At 38.0% G+C, this 24,004-nt stretch overlaps 1 protein-coding gene across 7 annotated transcripts in view; it reads left to right on the forward strand.

Annotated features, from left to right (window-relative positions):
• Window positions 1-18,659, forward strand: part of ATP2B1 (ATPase plasma membrane Ca2+ transporting 1) — a 60,212-nt gene extending 41,553 nt beyond the window's left edge. For 3 of the 7 annotated variants that reach the window (XM_064655476.1, XM_064655477.1, XM_064655478.1), the window contains exons 11-22: window positions 200-441; window positions 3,984-4,221; window positions 5,110-5,289; window positions 5,373-5,460; window positions 5,768-5,874; window positions 7,755-7,946; window positions 8,145-8,358; window positions 8,488-8,699; window positions 10,547-10,654; window positions 12,459-12,641; window positions 12,884-13,042; window positions 17,203-18,659. In XM_064655476.1, the coding sequence (XP_064511546.1) occupies window positions 200-441; window positions 3,984-4,221; window positions 5,110-5,289; window positions 5,373-5,460; window positions 5,768-5,874; window positions 7,755-7,946; window positions 8,145-8,358; window positions 8,488-8,699; window positions 10,547-10,654; window positions 12,459-12,641; window positions 12,884-13,042; window positions 17,203-17,514 (2,235 nt within the window). In that variant the 3' untranslated portion in view covers window positions 17,515-18,659. Of the gene's footprint in view, window positions 1-199; window positions 442-3,983; window positions 4,222-5,109; window positions 5,290-5,372; window positions 5,461-5,767; window positions 5,875-7,754; window positions 7,947-8,144; window positions 8,359-8,487; window positions 8,700-10,546; window positions 10,655-12,458; window positions 12,642-12,883; window positions 13,110-17,202 lie in introns of all 7 variants that reach the window. The other 4 variants (XM_064655481.1, XM_064655482.1, XM_064655479.1 and 1 more) reach the window with 4 other exon arrangements.
• The last annotated feature ends 5,345 nt before the right edge of the window (window positions 18,660-24,004 follow it).

The following is a 24,004-nucleotide window of genomic DNA, read 5'->3' on the forward strand; positions in this document are numbered from 1 at the left end:
ACAGGTATGGAAGTTACTTTTAAAAAAGCAGCAGTACGACTTTGGATCATGACTCATAGAAATTTATAAAGTAATCATTGAAAAAGTAAAACTTCCCCATCCCAGAGCTAAGCTTGGCCTTCCTTGTTTTCTGAATCCTGTGCTTCAGTGGTTTATAAGTTAACTTCCTATTCAATGATGGCTCTTGTTCTTCTCACAGCCTCCTGAAAAAGAAGGTGGCCTACCACGTCATGTTGGAAATAAAACTGAATGTGCCTTGCTGGGATTGCTCTTGGATTTAAAACGTGATTATCAGGACGTAAGAAATGAGATACCAGAAGAGGATTTGTACAAAGTGTACACCTTCAACTCTGTTAGAAAATCTATGAGTACTGTGTTAAAAAATTCTGATGGCAGTTTCCGGATATTCAGTAAAGGTGCCTCTGAGATAGTTCTTAAAAAGTAAGAACAACTACTACTGTGATTCAGCACTTAAATTTGGCTAAATGTTGTGATAGGTGAGGAGACTGACCTGACGTGCTTAAACAGCATTGTGCCATAGTCTGTGAAATTTATCTCCCTAATCACAAACAAGTGCAGCAGTCCTATACCCTTAGGGTTGCAGCCAGCATCATAGCTTGTCTCCTTCGATTGTTTGACTTGCTACGGTAAGGTGGGCAATTAGCACTTCAAAACCCAAAAAAAACCTAGTGGTGATTAATTTGAACTTGTAAACTCTTCTCTGATAGCATCTATGAATTGATCTATTCTTTTGTTAACCTATTTTACTTTTAGGTGTGGTTGGTCAAAATGCTCACCTGTCTTCCAGTAAAGTCCCAACAGCTGATTCTAACAGTCCTAAATTCCAGGAAGGACTTGTACCTTTGAACAGTGATTACTTTTAGCATACTATTAGTTAGACTGTGCAAGTTGATGTCCAAGTTGATAATTTTAATAGGAGGTTGAACATGAATGAAGAAACTTGAGGGGCTTTAATGTGACAAAGCAAATTGCTTCCTTATCCATCTGCCCATCTATGGAGGATTTATTAGAATGAGATTAGACTTAGTGATTAGACAGCACTGAGACAAACCTGTAAAGATGTGAAGGCAGCTGTGGTAACTCCTAACTAGGTGAAGAGAGACATCAAACATGTATGCCTCATGTCTCTAGGAACAGCAGTTTGTAAGGAGGCTGGTTTTGGTTCTAAGGTCGAACTATTTCTAGTCTGAGTAGCACATTGATTATGTTAATCAGTTCAATGTACCTTTTTGCTTGCTAGTAACTCTCCAAATCTTTATCTAGGAAAGTTGTAATGCACTTAAGAGAAAAGATTAATTCTTCCTTCTCCTCAAATTAGTGCTCAGAATAAAATGTCAATCTGGAAAGGACTCTTGTTCCTTTTGATGTGGAACTTAAAGTCCATGCATTTTTTTGCATAGCTAGGTTTTAAGCCAGATCTCATTGGTGAATAAGCATGCCTATATCTGCATTACTTCTACCTTCAGAACTATTTTGTAAGTTATTATATTGAGCAGTTGAACTGTAGAAGTTGCTAGATGTCATTCATCCCAGACTCACGTGGCCCACTGAACTTCGTAACTGAGTTAAAAAATAAATAATAAGGGCATTTGTCAAAGAACAAGAAAACCTAGACTGATTTGAATACTATTGGAATAGTATCCAAACTACTTCAGAGTATGTATCAAATAGGAAAAAGTCTTGTCATCATAAGCCACTTGCTATGCGGTGCTTGTAGCCTGGTTTGTCAATTGTGCTGCTCCATCTTTATTATAACAAGTATGACTGTTCTTGAACACTGAAACTTAAACATGAGCATTTATAAGATGTAAATGAGTTATTAATAAGAGTAGAAGAAATGCAGAAATTCTTTCAAGTAGAGCACTTTTCTTTTTTCTTTCCTTAACATGAAGTCAAATATTTCATAGAATATCCTGAGTTGGAAGAGACCCACAAGGATCATCAAGTCCAACTCCTGTCCCCTCACAGGACAACCCTAAGAATTACACCATGTGCTTAAGAATGTTGTCCAAATGCTTATTGGGCAGGTTTGGTGCTGTGACCACTTCCTTGGGCAGCCTGTTCCAGTGCCTAACCACTCTCTGGGTGAAAAACCTTTTTCTGATATCCAACCTAAACCTCCCCTGACTCAGCTTCAGGCCATTTTTTCGGGTCCTGTCACTAGTCACCACAGAGAAGAGATTAGTGCCTGCCCTTCCGGCTTCCCATCAGGGGAAGCTGTAGACCATGGTGAAGACTCTCCTCTCTTCCCCAGGCTGAACAAAAGCAATGTCCTCAGCCACTCTTTGTACGGCTTCCAAACTTTCACTCCAACATATCCAGTTTATGGCTGCTTTTTCACATAGCTAATGAACAGTAATTCTCTGATATAAAACTGTTTACTTAAGCCTCTGATTCTGCAAAAGGTTTCACTAGATGCTTAAGTTTAGTTAACTACTGAACTGCTAGACTACTATTGGCACCTGTTTCTGTAAGTGCTGTGCTAATTAGGGCCTAATTGCTCATTTCTACATGATCTGAAGACACAAAGACACCTCTGTCTCCATCTCAACCTGTAACATCAGATAATAGTTTTCTAAAAACTGAGCCAGACACCTACTGAAGAAAAATTTGGCCCAAGAAAGTTTTTTTCTAAACAAAACTACTTCCTTCTTAGAAAGCCAAGAACTGAAGGCATCTTACCAGGCCAGAAGAATCTGTGGCACACGGAGTTTATAGTGAGGATGTGATTCAGGTGAACATAGCAGTAATCAATGGTTGCTTCTGGCTCAGCCTTCCACTTAAAATCATTCTTATGTTGAATATGCCCGTGTTTCTTCCAGCAGCCTGAGTTTTGGGGGCTTTGTCTCATAATTACGCCTGATGTAAGGTTTCAGGACCACTACATTTGAACAGATAACCAAAATCAGGAAATTCAAATGGACTTCAAATTTCTGTTATGATGGATATTTTAAAACTCTAGGGGACTGCTTCATTTTAATTTCCTGTATGAGGTGGAAACATTCTAGGGAATTCCCTAACTCCTTGGACTAAACACTTAAATGTAATTGTAGTCATCTTTGCAGATCTGCCAGGTCTGAACTTTTTTTTGTTCAGTGCTGCATTTGTACTAATTTGTAAAACAAATAGGTATGGTGTTGCTTTATGGCAAAACTTTGCAAAGGGCACATGAACAAGACTAATTTTCTTGTTCAAAATATTTGATAATGTTATATTCATGGCACCAATATAGATAAAGTATATATGCTGTCTATGAAAGCAGTGGCATCTTTGGCATGAAGAAGCGTAACTTAAAGAACACGTGCTGAAATGCTAGAGTCCATAGTGTTAAATCTAGTCTCTTATACAAACATTTAAATCAGTTTAAGTATTTGTTTTTAATTTAATATTTCACATTACCACATATGCCAGATGCTTCCTGAATTCTCTGCATTTAAACGGGGGGGAGGAGGGGTGCAAACCTTTCTACTCTTAAAGGTTAGCAGTACCAGAGTTTGCTTTTAGTGCTGTAAGTTTAGTGTTTACAGCTGTTAAGCAGCATGTGCATGTTCTAGAATCGTGCTGTACTTCTGAGACTTGCATAGCTGTTAACAAGGTGAGATTATTTTGTTGAACTGGATTGCCTGACTCAACCAGCGCAAACACCGCTCTGTTTATATGCAATACAGAAGTGGATACTTCTGGGAGGTAACTAATGTTTGTATCCTAAAGTCATTAGCTTTACTTTCATCCTAGGATGACTGGCTCAGTTCACTTTCTACAGAAAGTACATTTTGCATTTGGGAAGAAATTACGTGCGTATGAAGAAGATTACCTTATAGATGCCACTACTGGCTTTTTGTGTGTGTGTGTGTCTTAATGAAAACAAAGCTTATGGAGACTTACTGGACTTGAGTAATAAGCCATTGAATAGGCTGAACTTCTGGTTAAAATTTGATAACTCTTTAAATCTTTCTTTCCAGGTGCTTCAAAATACTGAGTGCTAATGGAGAACCAAAGGTATTTAGACCTAGGGACCGTGATGATATTGTGAAAACTGTAATTGAGCCAATGGCTTCTGAAGGTCTCAGAACCATCTGCCTGGCATTCAGAGACTTCCCAGCAGGGGAACCTGAGCCAGAGTGGGACAACGAAAATGATATTGTTACTGGTCTGACATGCATTGCTGTTGTTGGGATTGAAGATCCTGTGAGACCTGAGGTAGGGTCACTAACTAAGCTGGAGTAGTTTTGTTACAAGAGATTCATGTTTTTCATCATGCAGAGAGTACAAGAAAATGAACTGCTATTGTATGCCTTAAGCATAGTTAATAAATGAAAATCTAATTTCTTGAGGGGAAAGTTAATGGAGCTATAAAAGCAGATTAAAACTACTTAATGTCACTTATGCTGTGTTACTGAAGCTCTGTAGAAACTAATAACTTAAGGTGCTTACTATGCAGGGTCTCAGTAAATGGAACAACTTGACATTTTTTATACCTCTTGGAATATTAGGACTATTTGGTTAGGATAATATTGGTCTTTGTGCTGGTTGCCAGCTTCTCATGGGAGATGATGGAGAGAGGTGAGTTTGTCGCCTGAGAACTGTGGGTAAGGAGTTTGGCTTGCGGTTGAGGTCTAAGGAGGTTTTTCAATAGTGAAAGCTTTTATGCCACATATAAGTGGAACTCCAGGCTGATCTGCACTGTTGTCACTTTACAGTACAAGTCGCGCGTGAAGTAGTGGAGTATGAGCTGTAGTTTATTTCACAGAATCGTAAATGAAATGCCAATACTCAGTACAGCTTAACATATTGTGAAGATTTTTGTGGTATTTCCGAATACTGCAGTATTTGAAAAATTGCAGGGGGAAGGGGAACTGACATGATAGAAACAAAGCCTCTTTGCCAGAATTGCTATTTGTGTGTTTTCAGGAAAAGAATTGTGATGTGCTACTTAATTTTTTAAAAAATTTCCGTAACTACAGTCTTCATTTTAAAATAAGAGTTATCCTGGCCTGAGCCATAAACATTTTTTTCACTCACATGTCTAGATTTATTCAGCTAATGTACAATCTCTGAGCCTGGTTTTTTTTTTTTTCTTTTTTACAGGTACCTGATGCAATAAAGAAGTGTCAACGTGCAGGCATAACTGTACGTATGGTCACAGGTGATAACATTAACACTGCTCGTGCTATTGCATTAAAATGTGGTATTCTGAATCCTGGTGAAGACTTCCTGTGTTTAGAGGGCAAAGACTTTAACAGGAGAATACGCAATGAAAAAGGAGAGGTAAGCATACTGACTATGTCAAGTGCATCAACAGATATCTTAAGTGTCCTAACTGTAAAATATAACCAATGCTTTTTTTGCAGATAGAGCAAGAGCGAATAGATAAAATTTGGCCAAAGCTTCGTGTTCTTGCAAGGTCTTCTCCCACTGACAAACACACTCTAGTAAAAGGCAAGTAAAAACTCTGAGCTTCTAAGTAAAGCTAGACTTTCTTTTTTTCCTGCTTCTAGGGGAAAAAGATAGGACTAAGTCGTGGGAAACACCTGTTAAGGTGTTGCCAACTGATTTTTTTTTTCTGCTTGAGAAATAGAGCCAAGTATAGAACTATCTTTTGTGATTGTTGTTTTTTTGTTAGGGGTTTTGGTGTGTTTGTTTTTTTTGAGACTGAAGAAGACAAAAACTGGCTTTCTCTTTCAGGTTTAATCTTTGCTGTGTTGTCAATTTAGAGCTGTAACACTGCTATGTCATTTTATTTCAGGTATAATTGACAGCACTGTCTTTGACCAGAGGCAAGTTGTAGCAGTAACTGGTGATGGTACCAATGATGGTCCAGCTCTGAAGAAGGCAGATGTTGGATTTGCTATGGTATGATTTTTTAAAAATCTTCAATATTTTATCAATAACTTACCAAATCATTTAAGATTAAGAGCTTAACATACAACGAAGTTAATGGAGTCAACTTCTCTCTCACCTAATATTAATTAGTTTTTCTTCCAACTTTAACATGTTTTTAGTTGATGGAAAATGTCCTTGTGGCATTTGCCATTGAATAAAAGTTTAAAAATGCAGATTTGCAGTTACTTGCAAATCAAAAACCTTTTACACCAAAGCTTGTTACAAAGTGTCGGAACAGAATTACAGATACTGAAGATATCTGAAATGAGATATGTTCAACATAAAGGGACTTCCAGCAGTAAATAGCATACTGTGTTGACTTTAAGTTAAGCTTATATGCAATATGGAATGAGCTTAATCATCTTTCCCATGAAATGATACATAGGAACAGGGAGACTGCCAGTTGATGTTTAAACTGGCTTTGGAGGCCATATCGAGTACATCTGAAGCTGCAGCATTTTATGACAATTTAGGATCTGCATTTGTCTGGATGATTCCTTAGATTATGTGGCTTTCTCAGTTTAAATTCTCAACTACCCTTTTACGTGGTTGCTAAACCATGTCTTGGCTTTTAAGTGCTAATACTAGATAGACTCATGCCTTAAGTATGTAGGTTTCATCTTTCTTGTGCTTCTTTCAAGATACAGTAAGATAGATTCCTCAACCTTCCCTTTGCCACAAGGTTCCGTCTCAGTCTTAAACTGAAGACGTGCAGTTTGGTGCTAGCAGGTTACTGTAGTCTTTAAAAAGGCATTATTAAGCATTTGAAGGGAAACAAAATGAAGACCACACTCCTCCTACACCACATGCAGATGCACTGACTCAGATTCTAATCTTGAGAGAAAAAAATGGGAAGAGGAAGAGCTTCACATCATTCTCAAGGAGCATTTTTCAAAAGCATGACTTAGAAATTTGACAACTACATCTGAAATTTTCTCTAAACTGTAACAGTGTTGTCTTAATGAGTGTTCTGCAACTGTATAGCTGTTGTATTTGCCACTATCAGGGGCCAATTTGTTTTCCTCTTTTAGAACTTAAATGTTTCCTGCAGTTGCTGTCTGTGTTCATCTGTGTAAGAAACTGTTTTCCATAACTGCTTATCTAAATAGCACTTAAAGTATACCATCCACTGTATGATATCTAAAGGTACCTTTTAAGGTGTACACATAGCTGCGCAGGTCACTCATATCATTGACAAAGTAATATATCAAGAGTAGGGATCATTAAATTTGCTATCGAGTTAGAGGTTTTGGAATGCCAAAAGCAACATAAAGATCTTTGAAGTAGGTGTTACACAGAAGTCATCTTAATTGTTTGGATACTGTAGGAGACTACAGGTGCTTAAAATTTAAGAATGTCATATTGCATTGCAATGCATATGCAATAACATTGTATATTCCACTGTTTGATGCTAATGTTCTTCTGCAAAAGGTTTTTTGTAATGTTTATCATTCTACTGTGTTCCGAGCACATGTGTTGCCTGCTGCTGGAATCCATACAGGAAACCGTTTAGGGCAGAGCCTGAACTGTGTAGCACTGCACCATCTGGTGGCGTTCAGCTTGAACAGGGTTCAGCAACATTTCTTTGGGGAATGGGTGTGTCTTTATCATCAACTTGGGGATTTCTATTAAGGTCTTTATTTTAAAGACATGACTTCTTTTGTTTGTTTGTTCAGATTTTCCCATGCTTGAGTAGAACTTAATTCAGTAGGCCTTTAGATACTTACATTAAAGGGATCCTTCCAACATGGTGCATCAAAGTGAATGCTGACCAAGGATGTAATAATAGCTTTTATCACATAGGTCAGTGCATCTCGTTATATTTCATGGTGTTTTTCTTTTTCTACCAGGGTATTGCTGGAACAGACGTAGCTAAAGAAGCTTCTGATATTATCCTTACAGACGACAACTTCACAAGTATTGTTAAAGCAGTTATGTGGGGACGAAATGTCTATGACAGCATCTCCAAATTTCTTCAGTTCCAGCTTACTGTCAATGTAGTAGCAGTAATTGTTGCTTTTACAGGAGCATGCATAACACAAGTACGTACCAGTAGTGGATTGTTTCAGCTAATAAATGTTGAAAATGTCATGACTGATTAACTCTTGTCAAACTTTCAGTTAAACTGTAGTCCAAAGAACATAATGCTTTCCAGATCATGCCAGTGTTGTATAATAAATGCCTTTAATGGTTGAAACTTGTGCACTTCTACTGGAGGGTTTATGTATCTATCTTTATAGGATTCTCCGCTCAAAGCTGTGCAGATGCTGTGGGTAAATCTCATAATGGACACATTAGCTTCGCTTGCCCTGGCAACAGAACCGCCCACTGAAGCTCTTCTGTTGCGAAAGCCTTATGGTAGAAACAAACCTTTGATTTCTCGTACAATGATGAAGAACATTTTGGGTCATGCATTCTACCAACTTGTTGTGGTATTCACACTCCTGTTTGCTGGTAAGAATACTGAGGCTTTATGAAGTTATTCTCAATGTTGTAGAGAGATGTGATTTTTTAAAACTATTTTTTGTTGTAGTGTGTGTAAAGACACTAATTAAGCTGCTGATAAATGCCTTCTATACACAGGTGAGAAAATTTTTGATATCGATAGTGGAAGAAATGCACCTCTGCATGCTCCTCCTTCAGAGCATTATACTATAGTATTTAATACATTTGTGATGATGCAGCTTTTTAATGAAATTAATGCCCGAAAAATTCATGGTGAAAGAAACGTTTTTGAAGGAATCTTTAACAACGCTATCTTCTGTTCTATTGTTCTGGGGACATTTGTTGTGCAGGTAAGTAAATTCTTGGAGGGCTGGGGAAAATGCATCTAGTACACTGATGTACTTGCTTACCTGAAATGCCAATCAGCTAGTGCCAGGGATTTAATTTCTGCAATGTGAAAAAACTTCGGTGTTAGACTTGCTATAAGTCACTTGCAGCTTCATGGTGTTTTCAGGTAAGACCTCTTTGAAATTGGTAAAACCAGAATGTAAAAGTACTTGTACCTTTTGAATTTTCTAGTCCTTCAATTTGACTTTAGTGTTCTAGTCTCTTGGCAAAATATGAAGTTGTGTGTGTCATCTATCTGTTCATCCCCTGCCCCCAAATCTTCCTTATAGTATCTACCTTTGCATCTGAATGAGAGTGCATTTAAACAAGCATAGAAAAGGTACAGCTTATATTTTCTTAATGAGATTAGGACATGAATAAGCTTTAGAAACTTAAATATCAGTCTTTATCTTACTAGTGCAGAAATCAGTTATATGTAGTGGTATATATTTTAGAGTTATCTGTAGAGGTGCTGTTTTAGGTGAAGAAAACTGATGTCTGGGTGCATGTAGGGGGATTTTTAAAAGCTAAATAGTTAACTCAGTATATGCTAACAAATGAAATGAAATTATCTTAAATTGATTGGGTTAACAAGCTGGTGTTGAGAAACACCAAGTTAAAATTCAATCTAAAGAAAATAGTTTACAAAAAACAGTTTCACCTTCTAAAGGGCCTTAACTTTAATTAATCAGAAGAAATAACAAATCAGTATACTACTTTATTTCAGAACGCTTTCATTTTAAATTAACTTATTGCAGATGTAAGATTTAACCTACCCATTATGCTTCTCCTTAGATGTGGGATTCCATGAAGTTGATGGAATTCATAGCAGTCCAAGCATTGCAAATGTATGCACTGTTGCTTCATGGAAAGTTAGGGCACTTACTCTCCCAGGTTTAGGTTTTTTTAGATGACACTTCTACAGAAGCTACTCTTATTTTTAGGGTTGCATATGCAGCAGATTGACTGTTGTTGTGCAACAAAGCCAAACATTTAGAAATTACTCATACAACTGTGTTCCCTTTATAAACTTGGTGGCCTTCCCAAGTCCTGAGTTTTTGTCTGTGTTTTATTCTGTGTTAATAAAAGAAGATACTCTTTGGCTTTTCAGCTGTCATGTGTCCTACTTAATGGTCAATACTGTCTCCTTTTCATGCCTGCCCTGTTACTTTAAATTGTTGATTCTCCAGGGCAGACTTTCATGCATATAGTTCCTATACAGAGGGATACCTTGCTTATTAGAGTTCATACAGCTTGTTGTAATAGGTGAGTCAGTAGGAACTCAATTAAACTTTTGAGATCTCTGCCCCCTTCCCCCACAATTCCTATGTAGTTGTCACACTGTGGTGATTTAAATCTGACATTTAACACTGATAGGATACATAGTAGTATCCTGTAGATTTACTTCTAGAATATTTCATGTCTTACACATTTGTGATTTAATCAAGTTTATTAATCAAATTAGTTCTGAGATGGGTGTTTATAGGAGAAATAATCACTGTAAATTTGTAGCATCAAATACATGCTGTAATTGTGAAATGAAAAAACTGCAAGCAAAATGAAGGACTCAACAGGTTTTTGTGAGTGTGACGTTTGAAGAATGACTGAGTAGTTCTTGAAAGACTGAAAAGCCTAAAAGATGGCTTAGGTTTGGAAACCTGCTCAAACTGCTGAGATAGTGGAAGAGTATGCTTAATAAAATGAGAAATCTTATGTTCTAATGCAGAGTTGCCTGTAGTGATCTTGACACATTAGGGAATTTTTTAGTAACAGGTCACTGATACATGTTTAATGATGTTGCTCTTCACAGATAGTTATTGTGCAGTTTGGTGGGAAGCCTTTCAGTTGCTCAGAACTCTCAATTGAACAGTGGCTGTGGTCCATTTTCCTGGGCATGGGCACACTACTCTGGGGCCAGGTAAATTAGCATTTTTCAAAATGCCAAATATCTGCTTGTATTAGTATACTTTACATAGAAAATACAAATACACTAGCATTCAGATCTTTCAAGTGTACTGAATGTGGGTATATGGGATTAATGGTAAATGCTGATGAAAACTGACTAGTTCAATAACTAGAAAGTCCTTAGTTTGAATACATTTCATAACTAGGTTCTGTGGCTGATTTGTTGAGTATTTTTAAACTAGAATCAGCTGTAGTTACCTTTTAGATATGAAATTATATCTTCAGCCAGATGAGTACCAGAAAGTTTTGTAAGAATACAAGATGAAATGAATATGTTAATGTTGAAATGCGTTTAACTAGGTGTTAAATTTTTTTTTTTTTTTGAAAAATCAGAGTTGTTAAACTTGCTAACATTTTCTTGATTTCAAAATGTCCTGGAGTAGCAAGAAAGGCAGCAAAACTCAAACCAACTTTCTCTTTAATCTTCATTTGCATAATTGTGAAATAATTGGAAAGTCTTTCCATCTATTAAGCTATTACATTTTGACTTACCCCCTCTTCCCCAGGGTTTCATTACTATTGCATGTATGACAGTGCTTGTAAGCAGCAAGCTTATTTACATGAAACTTTAGAGCTATGGAGTTTTCTGTTATTTAATGACAGTTGTTTAAACTTTTCATACCACATGAAGAGTTTTTCATTACAGTTTATTTCCTTCTGTTATGTAAAAGAGACTCCATGTTTCAGCATAATATTGGTAGGGTGTGTTTTAGTTGTAAATACATACATAGATGCATATTCTAAAAGTGGGTACACTTTTTAAGAAGGTTCTCTGGAAAATTAATTATTTAAAAAATCAAATAGAGTCACTCTGAGGTTTAAAAGTAGCCTAGAAGAGAAAATTGAGACGGCTTGAAATACCTTTGACCCAAAATGTCTTGCGAGGGCAGAGCTTCCCTACTGCAGTTCGTTCTGCTCTAGCATCTCATTAAAGTCAAAGAGCTGGGAGCATTCATAGTAGCAGTTTCAGCATGAAGGGCTGTTTATCTTGCTTTTGGAGCAGTCTTTTTTCCTCTGCAGCTGTGGAAATGGTCCCCTAAGTTTGCGATGATCAAGGAAAGCAGACTTGGAATTGATGTGGAGCTGCTAGATGGGATGTATGAAAAGATGACGCCCCCTAACTACATAGTTCACCAGAATAGCCCTGAAGGTGGAGATGAAAAGGAAAGCTGGAACAGCCAGATGCAGCTTTTGATTAGCTTAAGATAAATAAACTGCTATACCCAAGTAGCAAAGTAACAGTTTGGGATACATGCAATTTTAAAAACATCACTCGCCTTGGAAATGGATTCATAACTTCCAGGTCACAAATGAATGAATGTCTGTTCTGTATTTCTGAATTAATTGTGGCTACTTTAGGTGATGTAGGTCTCATTTGAGGTAACACGTCGTGCTCGTTAAACTGGTGGAGCTCTGAAAGCCCTAGATACAAGTATAAATTACAGAATTAATGACTTTTTAGCTTCAGTACTGCTCCTTCCTGGCGTTGTCAGGTAACGTTAACATGGAATTCTTTGTCCCTGGCAAGGTTTTTTTGTAGTCCAAGTTTAATTTCACACCTCATTTGAGGTGGTAAGGATATTCACAGCTTTTCAGCTATTCAGCTGGAGTGATCGCTCTACGTTGATTCATTTATGTAATTACTGTTTTCAACTTTGCTAATTGTATGCAGGATATCATGCTAAGCCTTTTTTTGTTGTTGTTGTTGTTAAAAAAAAAAGGAACAATCCTGATTTATATATTTCATTCACTGTTAGTTGATTTCAACAATTCCAACCAGCCGTCTGAAATTCCTCAAAGAAGCTGGTCATGGAACACAAAAGGAAGAGATTCCTGAAGAAGAACTAGCAGAAGATGTAGAGGAGATTGATCATGCTGAGAGAGAATTGCGTCGTGGTCAGATCTTGTGGTTTAGAGGCCTAAACAGAATACAAACTCAGGTATGGTCTTGAAAAAGGTAGGACACAGTGGGTTTTATGAGGGAAATCTCTCCATCTCCAGCCCTTTTGACTAAGGTGGCAGTTCTAAGTGGTGTGACTGAGACTGTCAAAAGGGGGTATGGGTGGATGCGTAATCCCTCAGGGTCCTCTGTTTTCTTCAGCTTTAAATGCAACTCTTGCCTATGTATCTGCTCTATTTTTTAAAAAGTGCCTTTTTTTCTTTACTTTTTTGTGTGTTATAGATGGGATGGTCCTTTCTCTTGTTCTCTCTCTCTCTTGCTGAGCAAGCTGTCACAATCTCTGATTCCTTGCAGATGGATGTAGTGAATGCTTTCCAGAGTGGAAGTACCATTCAGGGGGCTCTAAGGCGGCAACCCTCCATCGCCAGCCAGCACCATGATGTAACAAATATTTCTACCCCTACACATGTAGTGTTTTCCTCTACTACTGCTTCTACTACTGTGGGGTGTGAGTGTGTGTTCCTAAAGTGCATGAAATTAACATTTCCTAATTCACGTACCTAACGTTTCTCATTTTCTCCTTAGTACTTAAAATCATCGTTCAGGCTTTTATAGAGCTCTTCCACAAAGTGGAGTCCTCAAGACTTTTTTTTTCTTAGAGGGCTGAGAACAGGTGGAACAATTTCAACAAGACTTTAATGTGAAAGCTGTGAGCCTGCACATCCTGTGCCTTCATCCATTCGTGTACAGAGGGATTTTTAAGATAAACAGGGAAAACTGTTGTAAATTTTCGAGTATATGCCTCATAGGGTGACTTACATTGTATAAGTGAATTAACTGTATAATCGTGGACCCAGGCCAACAAAAATAGATCTCTTGCACTGCAGTACAATACTTAAATAAGCAAGCTGATTTGGAAGCAAATGATATGTTGAAAATATGAATGTAGTTAGAGCATGGAGCACTAAATGCATTTTCTTTGTAGCGTGTGAGGAACTTTATGAATCTCTGCTTTCGTTGGACCTTATTTACTGAATAACAGCTTTCTCAACATCAGGATTCAGGTGGCAAAACAAGGCTTCTAAAATGCATACAAGTCAGAAGAAATATGTAATTAGCTAATATAAAAAGAAAAAAAAATGTTTAAGCATTAAATGGGGAAACTTCCATTCAAATCTGAAGGGTTTTTTTTCCTCTCTAGGTTCTTCGGGGAGCAGTTCATAAGCCATCAGTGAAAGAGAAGTTTGTGTCACCTTAATTCTGCCCTCTCTATATTGTGCTATTAAGTGGCGTTTCAGTTTCAGCCTTCCTCTCTGTAGAGGCTAGAGATTTAATTACTCTTGGATGTAGGCCTAAACTCTGGAGCCTGAAGATGCATAGCAGTTGTAGTTAAATACTGATAGCCAATATCTTTGCTAAAAGAATTTTCCATCTTAATTATATATCACGTTTAACTTCCTTCTTTTAACTTCCTTCTCTAACTTCATAGAGATCTGGTAAATAATTGTTTTTTAAAATAGCTCTGAGAGGGCTTCTTCTCCCTCTTCCCCTACCCACTTAATCTTTCAGATTACCAGGTGGATGAAGACCCTTAATTTCAGGAGCTGTCTTAAATGAAATAGTCTCTTCAGATTTTTTTTGAATTTGTTGGTTTTTATGTTTGGGCTTGGCCAGAATTTGCGTGTGAGCTTGCACAAGTGTTTAACACTGTATTTGTTCTCCATTGGTGAGACAGCTATTTCCCTACCTTGCAGTATTATTGAGAAGCTCTGCTCACAAATTTACATGCCTCAAGAACACAAAATGAAGCACAGGATTGCATCTCCTAGTTAAAATGCTAATTAGTAACCTGTATCCCTAACTACACTCCAGAACATTAATTAGACATTCAGAATTCTCTAGAGAGCAATGTCATTCCATGCTGCTATTTGAGCAGAATCTACTGGGCACTGCAGCATCTCATTGCATCAAATGACCAATGCAGATGCAGAGCTACCATAGGAGAGAACTAGTATTTTATCCTCACGAAGTAGTACAGCCTTCTGCTACACTCTCTAGAAGGACAACTTTTGATAGCTAATATATGTATTAATGGGAAGCAGATGTGTTACTGTCTCTCTTTTGGAACTGTTTGTTGGAAGAAAGTTCAGCTTTTCCTATGAAGGTTGCAACTCTTAAGCAGCTGTCTGGCTAGGACGACTTGGAGTGCTTACTGCATTCCATGCTATTCTGGTACTTATATGAGCAAGGCCTGATGACAGTATAAATTACACTTAACAAATTGTCTTGTTTGCTCCTCACTTATGCAATTTATTTATAGTTATCCCTCTAGTCTAATTATTGTGAGTAGGTGAAAAGAAAGCCTTAAAAATGCTAGATTTACCCTTTTAAAATATAGCTTAAAATGCTGATAGTTTGATTTCTGCCTTTACGACTGGACTCTTTGATGGTCCTAGGTTTGCTGGAGTGTCTAGTCCACTTAGGTAGTATGCATTTTGCATGGAAACTGAACCTTTATTGTGGATATGTTTATATTCTATGATAATTACAGCTGTCCTGTTAAGCCAAAAATTGTTTTCCATTACTGCTGATGTTCTAACTTCTCGTCTGTTAGCAATAAAAAACTGTCCCAGGAGACATTCATATTTCATGTTGCCACATAAATGGCACAGTGGGATGCAACATGCCAAATAAAGGCATTGCAAACTTTCAGTCTGACACTGTCACTGCTAATTTTCTTGGTAAGTGCCAAGACAGTTTATGCAGCTGGCTGGACTTGTTTAAACCTCATGTAACGTGCCAACTCCTTGACAGCGTGCTCAATTTTTTCATGGGATGAACAGTTAAGTACTAGCTGCTCTTGTAATCTTTTCTCTAGCACATTCAGCCTATTGCCTGTCATCCCTTTAGTGATAGTTATGTCCTCCCCCTTGCGTGCGTGCCCCACCCCTGTATTGTCCCCGCACCCCCTGTGCCCTCTTCCCCGTCTCCATGGTGAATTGGGCTCAGCGTGTACCTGTAGTATAAAAATGGGGACACGATAGCTTTTGAGTAAAATTCTTTGTGCAAGTGGTCTGAGGGAGGAGCCATGGGGAAACAATGCTATTTCTAGAGGTCAGGACATAAGACTTTATCATGTGCAATGATTCTGTTTAATAAATTTGATTTAATGCATTGCTTTTGGGGATCCCTTCTCTGTTTACAGTGAACTTCCTTGTTGTATCTTAGCTGCTTTGAAGTCTGCTCTTGATCTGCTTGACCTTCCAGCCTCATTCCTTCGCCTGGAAGTCACTTTATTTTTACTATCACGGAACAGTATGGAAGTACTAGTTATGACTTATTTCTCAGCTTGAAACAGGTCATCTTGGATGTGCTAAAAAAAGCTTTAAATTTGACTTGCTGTTTGTAACAGTAAGTTCTTATTTACTACGGAGTTGCTCTGCTGCTTACTGTTTAACACTATTTGACACTGCTTTGCTGGAGACTTAAGGATGTTGAGATTGAATGGGGAGTTAACAGAAGGCGGAAACTGTATATTGGCAGAAGTGTTGGACAAAGAGGTCACGGACTTGGTTTATCAGTTCAAGAATGAATCCTGAATTCCTGTAGTTGGTCAGGGAGACGTGGGACTTTAGAGAAGGGGGGTGTGGGCAGCTGGTTTGATCATTCAAATTACAATTTGAAATTCAAGTCAACCTAGACATGCACAATTAGTAAAATGAAGCTGTTCTTTTAACTACGAAAGGTTTACTTATGAATCTGTAAGCTTTCGGATTTGAAAACTATTAGACAATATAAAGATACAAAACAATACTCAGCCTGGGAATTTCGTCCATGAATTCAAGGTAGATTGAAGACTTGAGCAAAGGCTGATCACCCTGCTTTTCTCATACTTGTTGGCACTTAAGTAGTCTCTTCAAAGTTACAACCTGTCCTGGCTACTAAACTGTACAATACACTGTTCAATTTCATAGTGCTGGTCTTAAGTTTCCAAAGCACTATTCACTAAGGAACTTTCTATAGTGTGGTAAAGGGGTATATACTCGAATTTTTACAGCTGTTATAGTGGTATCCTTTTTTGCATGACTTCGTTAATGTTCAGTCATTGTGACATTGGCTTACACTTGCTTGGCTTTTTCATAGTCAGTTGACATCATAATTCCTAGCATGAGAATTAGTAACCCTTTTTATCCCCTAACTTATTTTCAGCATATCCCTCCTTCTGTCCCTCCAATCTCCCCCAAGTATTCAATAAAACACTCATTAAGATTTATGTAATTTGTAAAGAAGTAAATAATTGTTGGCCTCACTTCTGAAAAATGCTTAGCCCATGTTAAATAATTGAACAATTCTAGTGCCACGTCTGAATTTTTAGGGCCCTTCAGCTTTTTGCAATACTTTCACAATTTTTATTCCTACTGTGTAGACTGGCAGTGCTCTACTGAAATGCTCTTCATTTTTTACAGTTTATTGCAAGTTCCACTGCATCATACAAATTCGATTCACTCATGTCTAGCTGTTTGTGGATTCAGACTCATAAGAACCATGCCATTACCAGTAAATCTGCAGCATTTTAACAAGCTTTTTTTCTTTGTTTACAGATCCGAGTGGTGAATGCATTTCGTAGCTCCTTGTACGAGGGGCTAGAGAAACCTGAGACACGAAGTTCAATTCACAATTTTATGACGCATCCTGAGTTTAGAATAGAAGACTCCGAACCTCATATTCCCCTTATTGATGATACTGATGCTGAAGATGATGCGCCAACAAAACGCAACTCTACTCCCCCACCCTCTCCCAATAAAAATAACAATGCGGTTGACAGTGGAATTCACCTTACAACAGACATGAACAAGTCTGCTACCTCTTCATCCCCAGGAAGCCCACTACATAGTTTGGAAACATCACTCTGATTGTAAGCTGAATGTTAACACACTAGCTGCTTTGTAAAGAAATTGAAACTGGGTCTCTTCACACATTATGATGGACAAGATGATATTCTTGTCTTGGACTTCAACAGAAGACACACTTGTACGAATGTAGATTTATTTTTTTAAAAAAAGCTTTCTGCCAGACTGGAGGGTGCTTTTCTGGGGGTGGGAGTAATAATGAACTCTGACAGATAAACAGTAACTCGGCATAAGTGACCTGTGGATCATCTGTTGTACTTAAGAATGATCCTGAAGAGTGTGTTAGCAGAGCTTTAGTTTATCATGATCCTTTTCTGAGGGGAAGGCTGGGAAGGTCAAGGAGGCCCTGGATCATTGAATTGATACTTTAATTTCTGCTGTTGGCTGTTAATAATTTGGATTATTTATGTTTATAAATGATACAGATCTGTTTACAAGGTTTGTAGATACTTTTTTGTTCCTGTTCATAGATGGGAAGCTTCCTTATAAATGATGCAGAGAAGAAAACAAAAGAAAACAAAAAAAATAAAAAACAACAAAAAAACTAGTCCTTCAAATACTGCTGTATTTTCAGGAAAAGGGTGTTTCTATTGAAACTGTACTAAATTTTGCCTGCAATTTACCTTGTTAAATATTGTAGATAAATTGCTACTACTAATAGCCAAATAGATAACACTAATGCTTTGTAAAAACATGAGCAGTGGTGTTCTAATGAAGTTATGGCCTCTGTCCTAATTAGTTTCTTAAATACATTTACTACTTAATGGTTTTGAAACAACTGTTTAATTTTTAAAAATTTTGAGAAACTTAATGAATAACTTTTGTTCAGAACTTAGGATTGTTTAATGCAGGACATCAATATGTGATGGAACTTGCTTGAAATATTTCTGTTATCTCGGGCAAAATGGATTAAATCAAAATACATCAGAATCTTAGTCCTTTGTTTTTGTCTAATCATGTTAGTTTAGTGCTGTCTTGGTGAACTGTGAGTGGAACTGTGATTTTTTTCTAATCTATAGAATCCTTCATGCAGCATGAGGGCTGTTGGCATTTTGAAAGGTTGTTAGTGGGTAGCATACATGTTCTCCTTTTTGTTTTTGAAACTTGTTTGTAAACATGAATAAATCTGCCCTTTTGTTAAAATAAAATTGCAGCAATGGTTTCTTACAGATCTTTTTTTCTCAGCTCCTTCACTGGAAATATGGAAAAGTACTCTTCTGTATTACTGGTTAACTTTAAACTGCAATTTCAAGATGGTAACAGCCCCACTCCAGATAGTACTTTGGGTAAATGGAATCATGGCGGCTGCCTCCAGAATGAATGTGTAAGCTAAGATACTCAAAAGTCTTCACTGAACAAAAGGACACTCCTTGAGAATGAATAGGTCTGCCTGAAATTCCGAGACTTCCTGTGAGTACTGTGTAATAAATGTATCCCTGACAATTTAAGTGAGGGGAAACTGAGAACTGACATATAGCATGCGTGAAATGCACCAGAACTGACAGACTAGAGATTGACTGAAGAAGTTACAGTCTGCCTCAGCTGTGTTGTTCAAAGACCAAAAGATGATCGAACAGTACTTGATCTGGCACTTTCTCATGCTTTCTAGGTCTAATACTGCTTAGAAGAGCAACAGAAGGAAGGAGTCGTAAACTTTTTTTTCCCAGTTCTGTATTCTTTGAAATAGCGAGTGAATTTTTTTTGTCAAATAATCCAGAATTTTTAAAGGAGTCCCTTCAAAGGAGTGCAGGAATTAATTTGGTAATGAGGAAGGTGATAATACCAGAGCAATCTGCAGAAATTAGCAGATTGGGAAGCTCAAGCAAATCTTTCCCTTGTGGTGGGATACATCCATGCTTGAGTTTGTCCTTTAGAGGCTAATGTTCAACCTGTAGCACTGTATCCGACTGTCAACCACTCCTGAATTCAGTCTTTTCTATTGTACTTCAGTAAATACACTGAATTTTAGGCAATGGGCGGGGGGGTTTGCACTTGACACTTTGTATAGTAATTTTTCCCATGTGTTTCTAGCACTTTTCTTATATCATAGTTCTTATCTAGAGTGCTTGGTAGGGGGATCAGTTTTTATATAAGCTGTTCACTCTCTGTTGTACAAAAGTTGGATAAGCACTGGCTTAAAATGAGAATTTTCTTCAGCCATGAAATACACTGCCATGTGAAAAAGTATCTTCATTTAACTTCATTAATGAGTAATAATTTGACTTCATTTGAAAAACAGACTTAAATTTTTCCCTCTCCTCTAGATGTGGTCATGACTGCATGTTATCTTTTTTGGAATAAAATTTACACTTAAGCCTTTTGCTGGGAGGTGGGAGGGTGAATGTAGGCTTTGTACATCAGTAGTCCCTCTTGATTCTGTTAACATCAGTGTGCTGTTCCTACAGGAAAATTTCCTTATAGAAATGAGGAAAAGTTGTTTTAAGAGGGGGTATGTTTTCTTCGTCATCTCAAGAAATCATAACTTTGCCTAGATTATTAAGTGGTTTTCACTGAGGTCATGAGGCCTTCATTGCCTTTCTGGTTGTAAGGTTTACTTATCTTTCTTCTTGTAATTGAAATAAATAAAAGTGCTGTTCATCTCAGTCTGTATGAGGACTGAAATTCTTGAATGTCAGTATAGTACTGATTTAAACCTGAAATGCATGCCAATTCTATAAAATAGCTCTTGCTACAACTTTAAGCTCATTTGCTTTCAAGAGGTCATGGTATATATGGTATACATGGTCAAGTAATAGCAACTTTGAACATAAGCTCAGTTCTAGACTGACTGCTGTTTTAAGTGGCTGAAAATGCTGTTTCCTGGGTAGGATGTCTATTATAGTTGTGTATAAGGCAAATGTTAGGACACCTCATCTTGGCTTTGAAGGAGGGATGAAACTTGGTCATATTAGAGCACTCATTTTTTCCATATTGGTCTTAACAGGAAGAGGAAAATGCTGCATCATAGAGTAGTCTGGAGAGAATAATGCAAACAAATGCCTTAATGCCAAACCAATGGGTAAATGCAGAGTTCGCAGCAAGTATAAGCAGACAAAAAATATAAACTAACATACTCAGTGACTTTCTAAGAATAACAGGAAGTTTTCCAATGTGTTTTGAAGTAAGGAAGCAAGTGTAACATTCATGGAAGGATAATTTGTGTATGGCTGACTGTATTGGGAAGTTATTCCAAAGGCCTGATAAGTTCACTTGCTACTGCTACTAGTTTCAGCCTCTGCAGAGCTCTAGAATAATCCAGATCATATTAAGAATTACATGAATTAAAGCAGAGCATCTTTATGTTCGTACTGCTTTTCTGATGCAAATACTTTGTTCTGAAGAGCTTCTGCTTTTTTCCACCTCCACCCTCTCCCCCAGTAGTGCATATCTTCTACTCTTACAGATTTCCAGCCCTCACCGAAGTGAGCCTGGCCAACATGGAGGGTCCAGCTCCAACTTATCTCCATTGGCCTCCTTATTCAGGGCCATGTAATGAGAAATTCTGGGCCAGAATAAAGACCCTTAGAGCTGTTCCTACTTCCCTTCTCCCCTGAACTGTATACAGAGCTACCTAACCACCCTCCTCAGGAGACTGCAGCATCCATCAAGGAGATATGTCTTACACAGTGTCTAAACCAGAAGCCTCCTACAGGTACTACTTGCCCTTTATGCTCAAAGAAGAGGGTATGCTTAGAAAATTATGAGATGGGCTTAGACATGTGAAAGAGGACAGCATGTAAAAGGTAGCTCACTAGACAGTGAGTCTTTACTACTGTTAATGTGCACCTAACATCTAGTTTGCTACAAAATCTGTACAATTATTAGGCTGAAAAGGGTTCCTTGGCTTGCCCCTACTAGAAGACAGTGGAAATTAAGCCTTGGAAAAATAACTAGCAGGAGTATTTCTGGGAATTAACAGCTTTTGGTGGAAGTGTACATTCTGGAATACTGGAAGATCACCTGACATCTCATATTCTGGTGTAGTGACAAATGTCAATCCATATGTGAAGCAATAGTTGCTCACTGAAATGGAAGTATGCATCCTGTATCCCTCTGAGTCATTGCAAAGCTAGTAGTAGCATCTAACTATTCGGAATATCTTCATTGGCTTTCCTAGGCTGCCTCTCTTGCAGGGCATGAAGCTGAAGTAAGCTGGAAGACTATGACCATACAGAAAAGTTACTATGTCTTCCTCCTTGGCAAAGGCACAATCTTGGCATTGCCCTATGACAACTGCTAAGGCACAGAGTGAATATGGCTTTTCATGTTTTTAAGTTTTCAGTCTCTTGCAGAGAATCAGAGTGTATAGTTCAAATGCTTTGTGTGAAAAGCCTCCTAAAACTTCTGATTTAGAGTACAACAAAAATCCAAAGCCACCCTACAGGTAAACCCTAGAAGACTTGTTTGTTATCTTTGACAATTTCGGTTGTACAAATACAGGATTTAACTTGATGTTCTCAGTCTACCACAAGTTGTTTGCTCTGATAACTGAAGGTATGAAGCCTCTTCAGTTATGACCTAAGGTAGTCTCAAGATCTCAGGAAGGTAAGCCTCTATTTGGCTGATGTTTGTGGGGAAATCCATAGCTTATTTTGTATACTGTGCTGGCAGCTACTGCATAGTGTTTTGTGCTATGTACTTCAGGAGAGAATCTGCAAAATGAACTTTACAACATTCTATCCTTGTTATAGGACCTGTCAAAAGATACATGAGTCAGACACAGATTACATGAAATAGGAAATTCTCTGAACTGATATTTTGGTAGGAAACAATAGGATTTGCCTTTGGACAACACTGCTTTAAAGATGGAAAGTATATCTTTACTCACTTGCCATGTATTTCTCATTAATATTCTGATCAGGGCAACAATTTAATTCATTGAGAACCATCATCCAAAAAGCACTCAAATTAATGTTTTTAAATAAAAAAAATACTCTGGAAAAGGTAGTTTCTGTCAAACTTAAATTAAAATAAATGGGTTATTACTAGCTTTTTTTCCTTTTGCCAAATCAATTAGGCTCTGTTCTAATAAACCTAGCAGTATATAGACATGACCTAAAATATCTCCTTCCTTTCTTCTCCCTTCCATTCTGACAAGGACGATTATAGGGAATCAGTGAAGGTGCAATTGTGGATTTGTCTCCTTTTTCATCTTTCTGTCCTGACTTTTGATCTTCTCTTCTACTTTCTACTTCAAGATCTCACCCACTGTCAGTAAACACATTGGAAAATTGCTGTGCAATGTGGCCTTTGCTGTTTTTAGTGAAGGGTCCTTAATCTGCTTCTTCCACTCTTTAGTTGGTGTGAAGGCTTGAAGGATTAGGTTTTAGACTAAGAATGAACATAGAAGGAGCAGTAGAGAATGAACATTTAAGACCGAATGATTCCCCCAGATAGTTTGTAAAAAACCCTTTACCTAGCTGGGACCTTGATGTTCATTCATAACTCCAAGCCTGCTTTATGAAAGCACTTTGGTATATAGACATGGTTCTGCTCTACATTGTGGTACTTTTGTCATGTTTCAAGATGTACAGAATGCTGAGAATTGGGGTAACACTTTCAATTTTAAGCCTTGGGCAGGAAATCATTTTGTCCTGCCAGGTATATCTTGAAGATCCACTTCTAAAGACCTAAGGGCAGGGCTTTTGAAAATATGCATAAAAGGCCTATGAGGACTTAATAGGCAAAATACTTGTGAAGGCCTTGTATGGTAGCCAGCTAATATAACTTCTGTTTGAAGAAGCATAGTGATCCTGACCTGCAGCCCCTGTACACAGAGGAGTGATCAATCCACAACTGAATTCACATAAGCAGGCACAGGCTGTGCTGCACTGCACAGATTCCCCTGCTCTACAGCCCCTCTTGCTCTCCACCACCCTATCCCAAGAACAAGCCTTAAGCTCTTCAGTGGTATAGGGCTCTATTTGGCCCCAATTGTGCATGTGTGATGGGTGGAATCACAGGAGGGAGCAAAGCTCTTCTCAGTGGTGCCCACTGACAGGGGAAGAGGCAACAGGCACAAGTGACAGCATGTGAAACTGCCTGAACACAGGAAAATACACAGAGAGGTTATGGAGTCTCCATCCTGGGAGATGCTCAGAACCCAGCTAGACACAGCTCTGAGCAACCTGCAGTAGCTGATGCTGCTTTTAGCAGGGCTTGCAGTAAATGGTCTGCAGAGGCCCCTGCCAGCCTTGGCCATTCTGTAATCCTGAAATTCTTGAGGAGGAGGTGTAATTCTATAGGGTTTTTCCATTAGCTTCATGGATATTATTTGTATACTTAAATGGAATTCAACAAAGAAATCAGTCACTGGAATGATCAAACCTGAGCCAAGGCAAGAAAGAAACTGACAGTTTCCTTTCTCTTACCTTAAACTGACCTTACCAATGGGCTTGCTGATACCTGCCTGCTGTAATGCTTAATGTGACAGCTAGCTCTTACCATACATCTTGTCAAAAGAGCTCTTCTATGAGTTGCTCTGATCTACAGC

Source organism: Pseudopipra pipra, chromosome 5 (assembly GCF_036250125.1).
Source record: "Pseudopipra pipra isolate bDixPip1 chromosome 5, bDixPip1.hap1, whole genome shotgun sequence".
In the NCBI taxonomy this organism is placed as follows: Eukaryota; Metazoa; Chordata; class Aves; order Passeriformes; family Pipridae; genus Pseudopipra; species Pseudopipra pipra.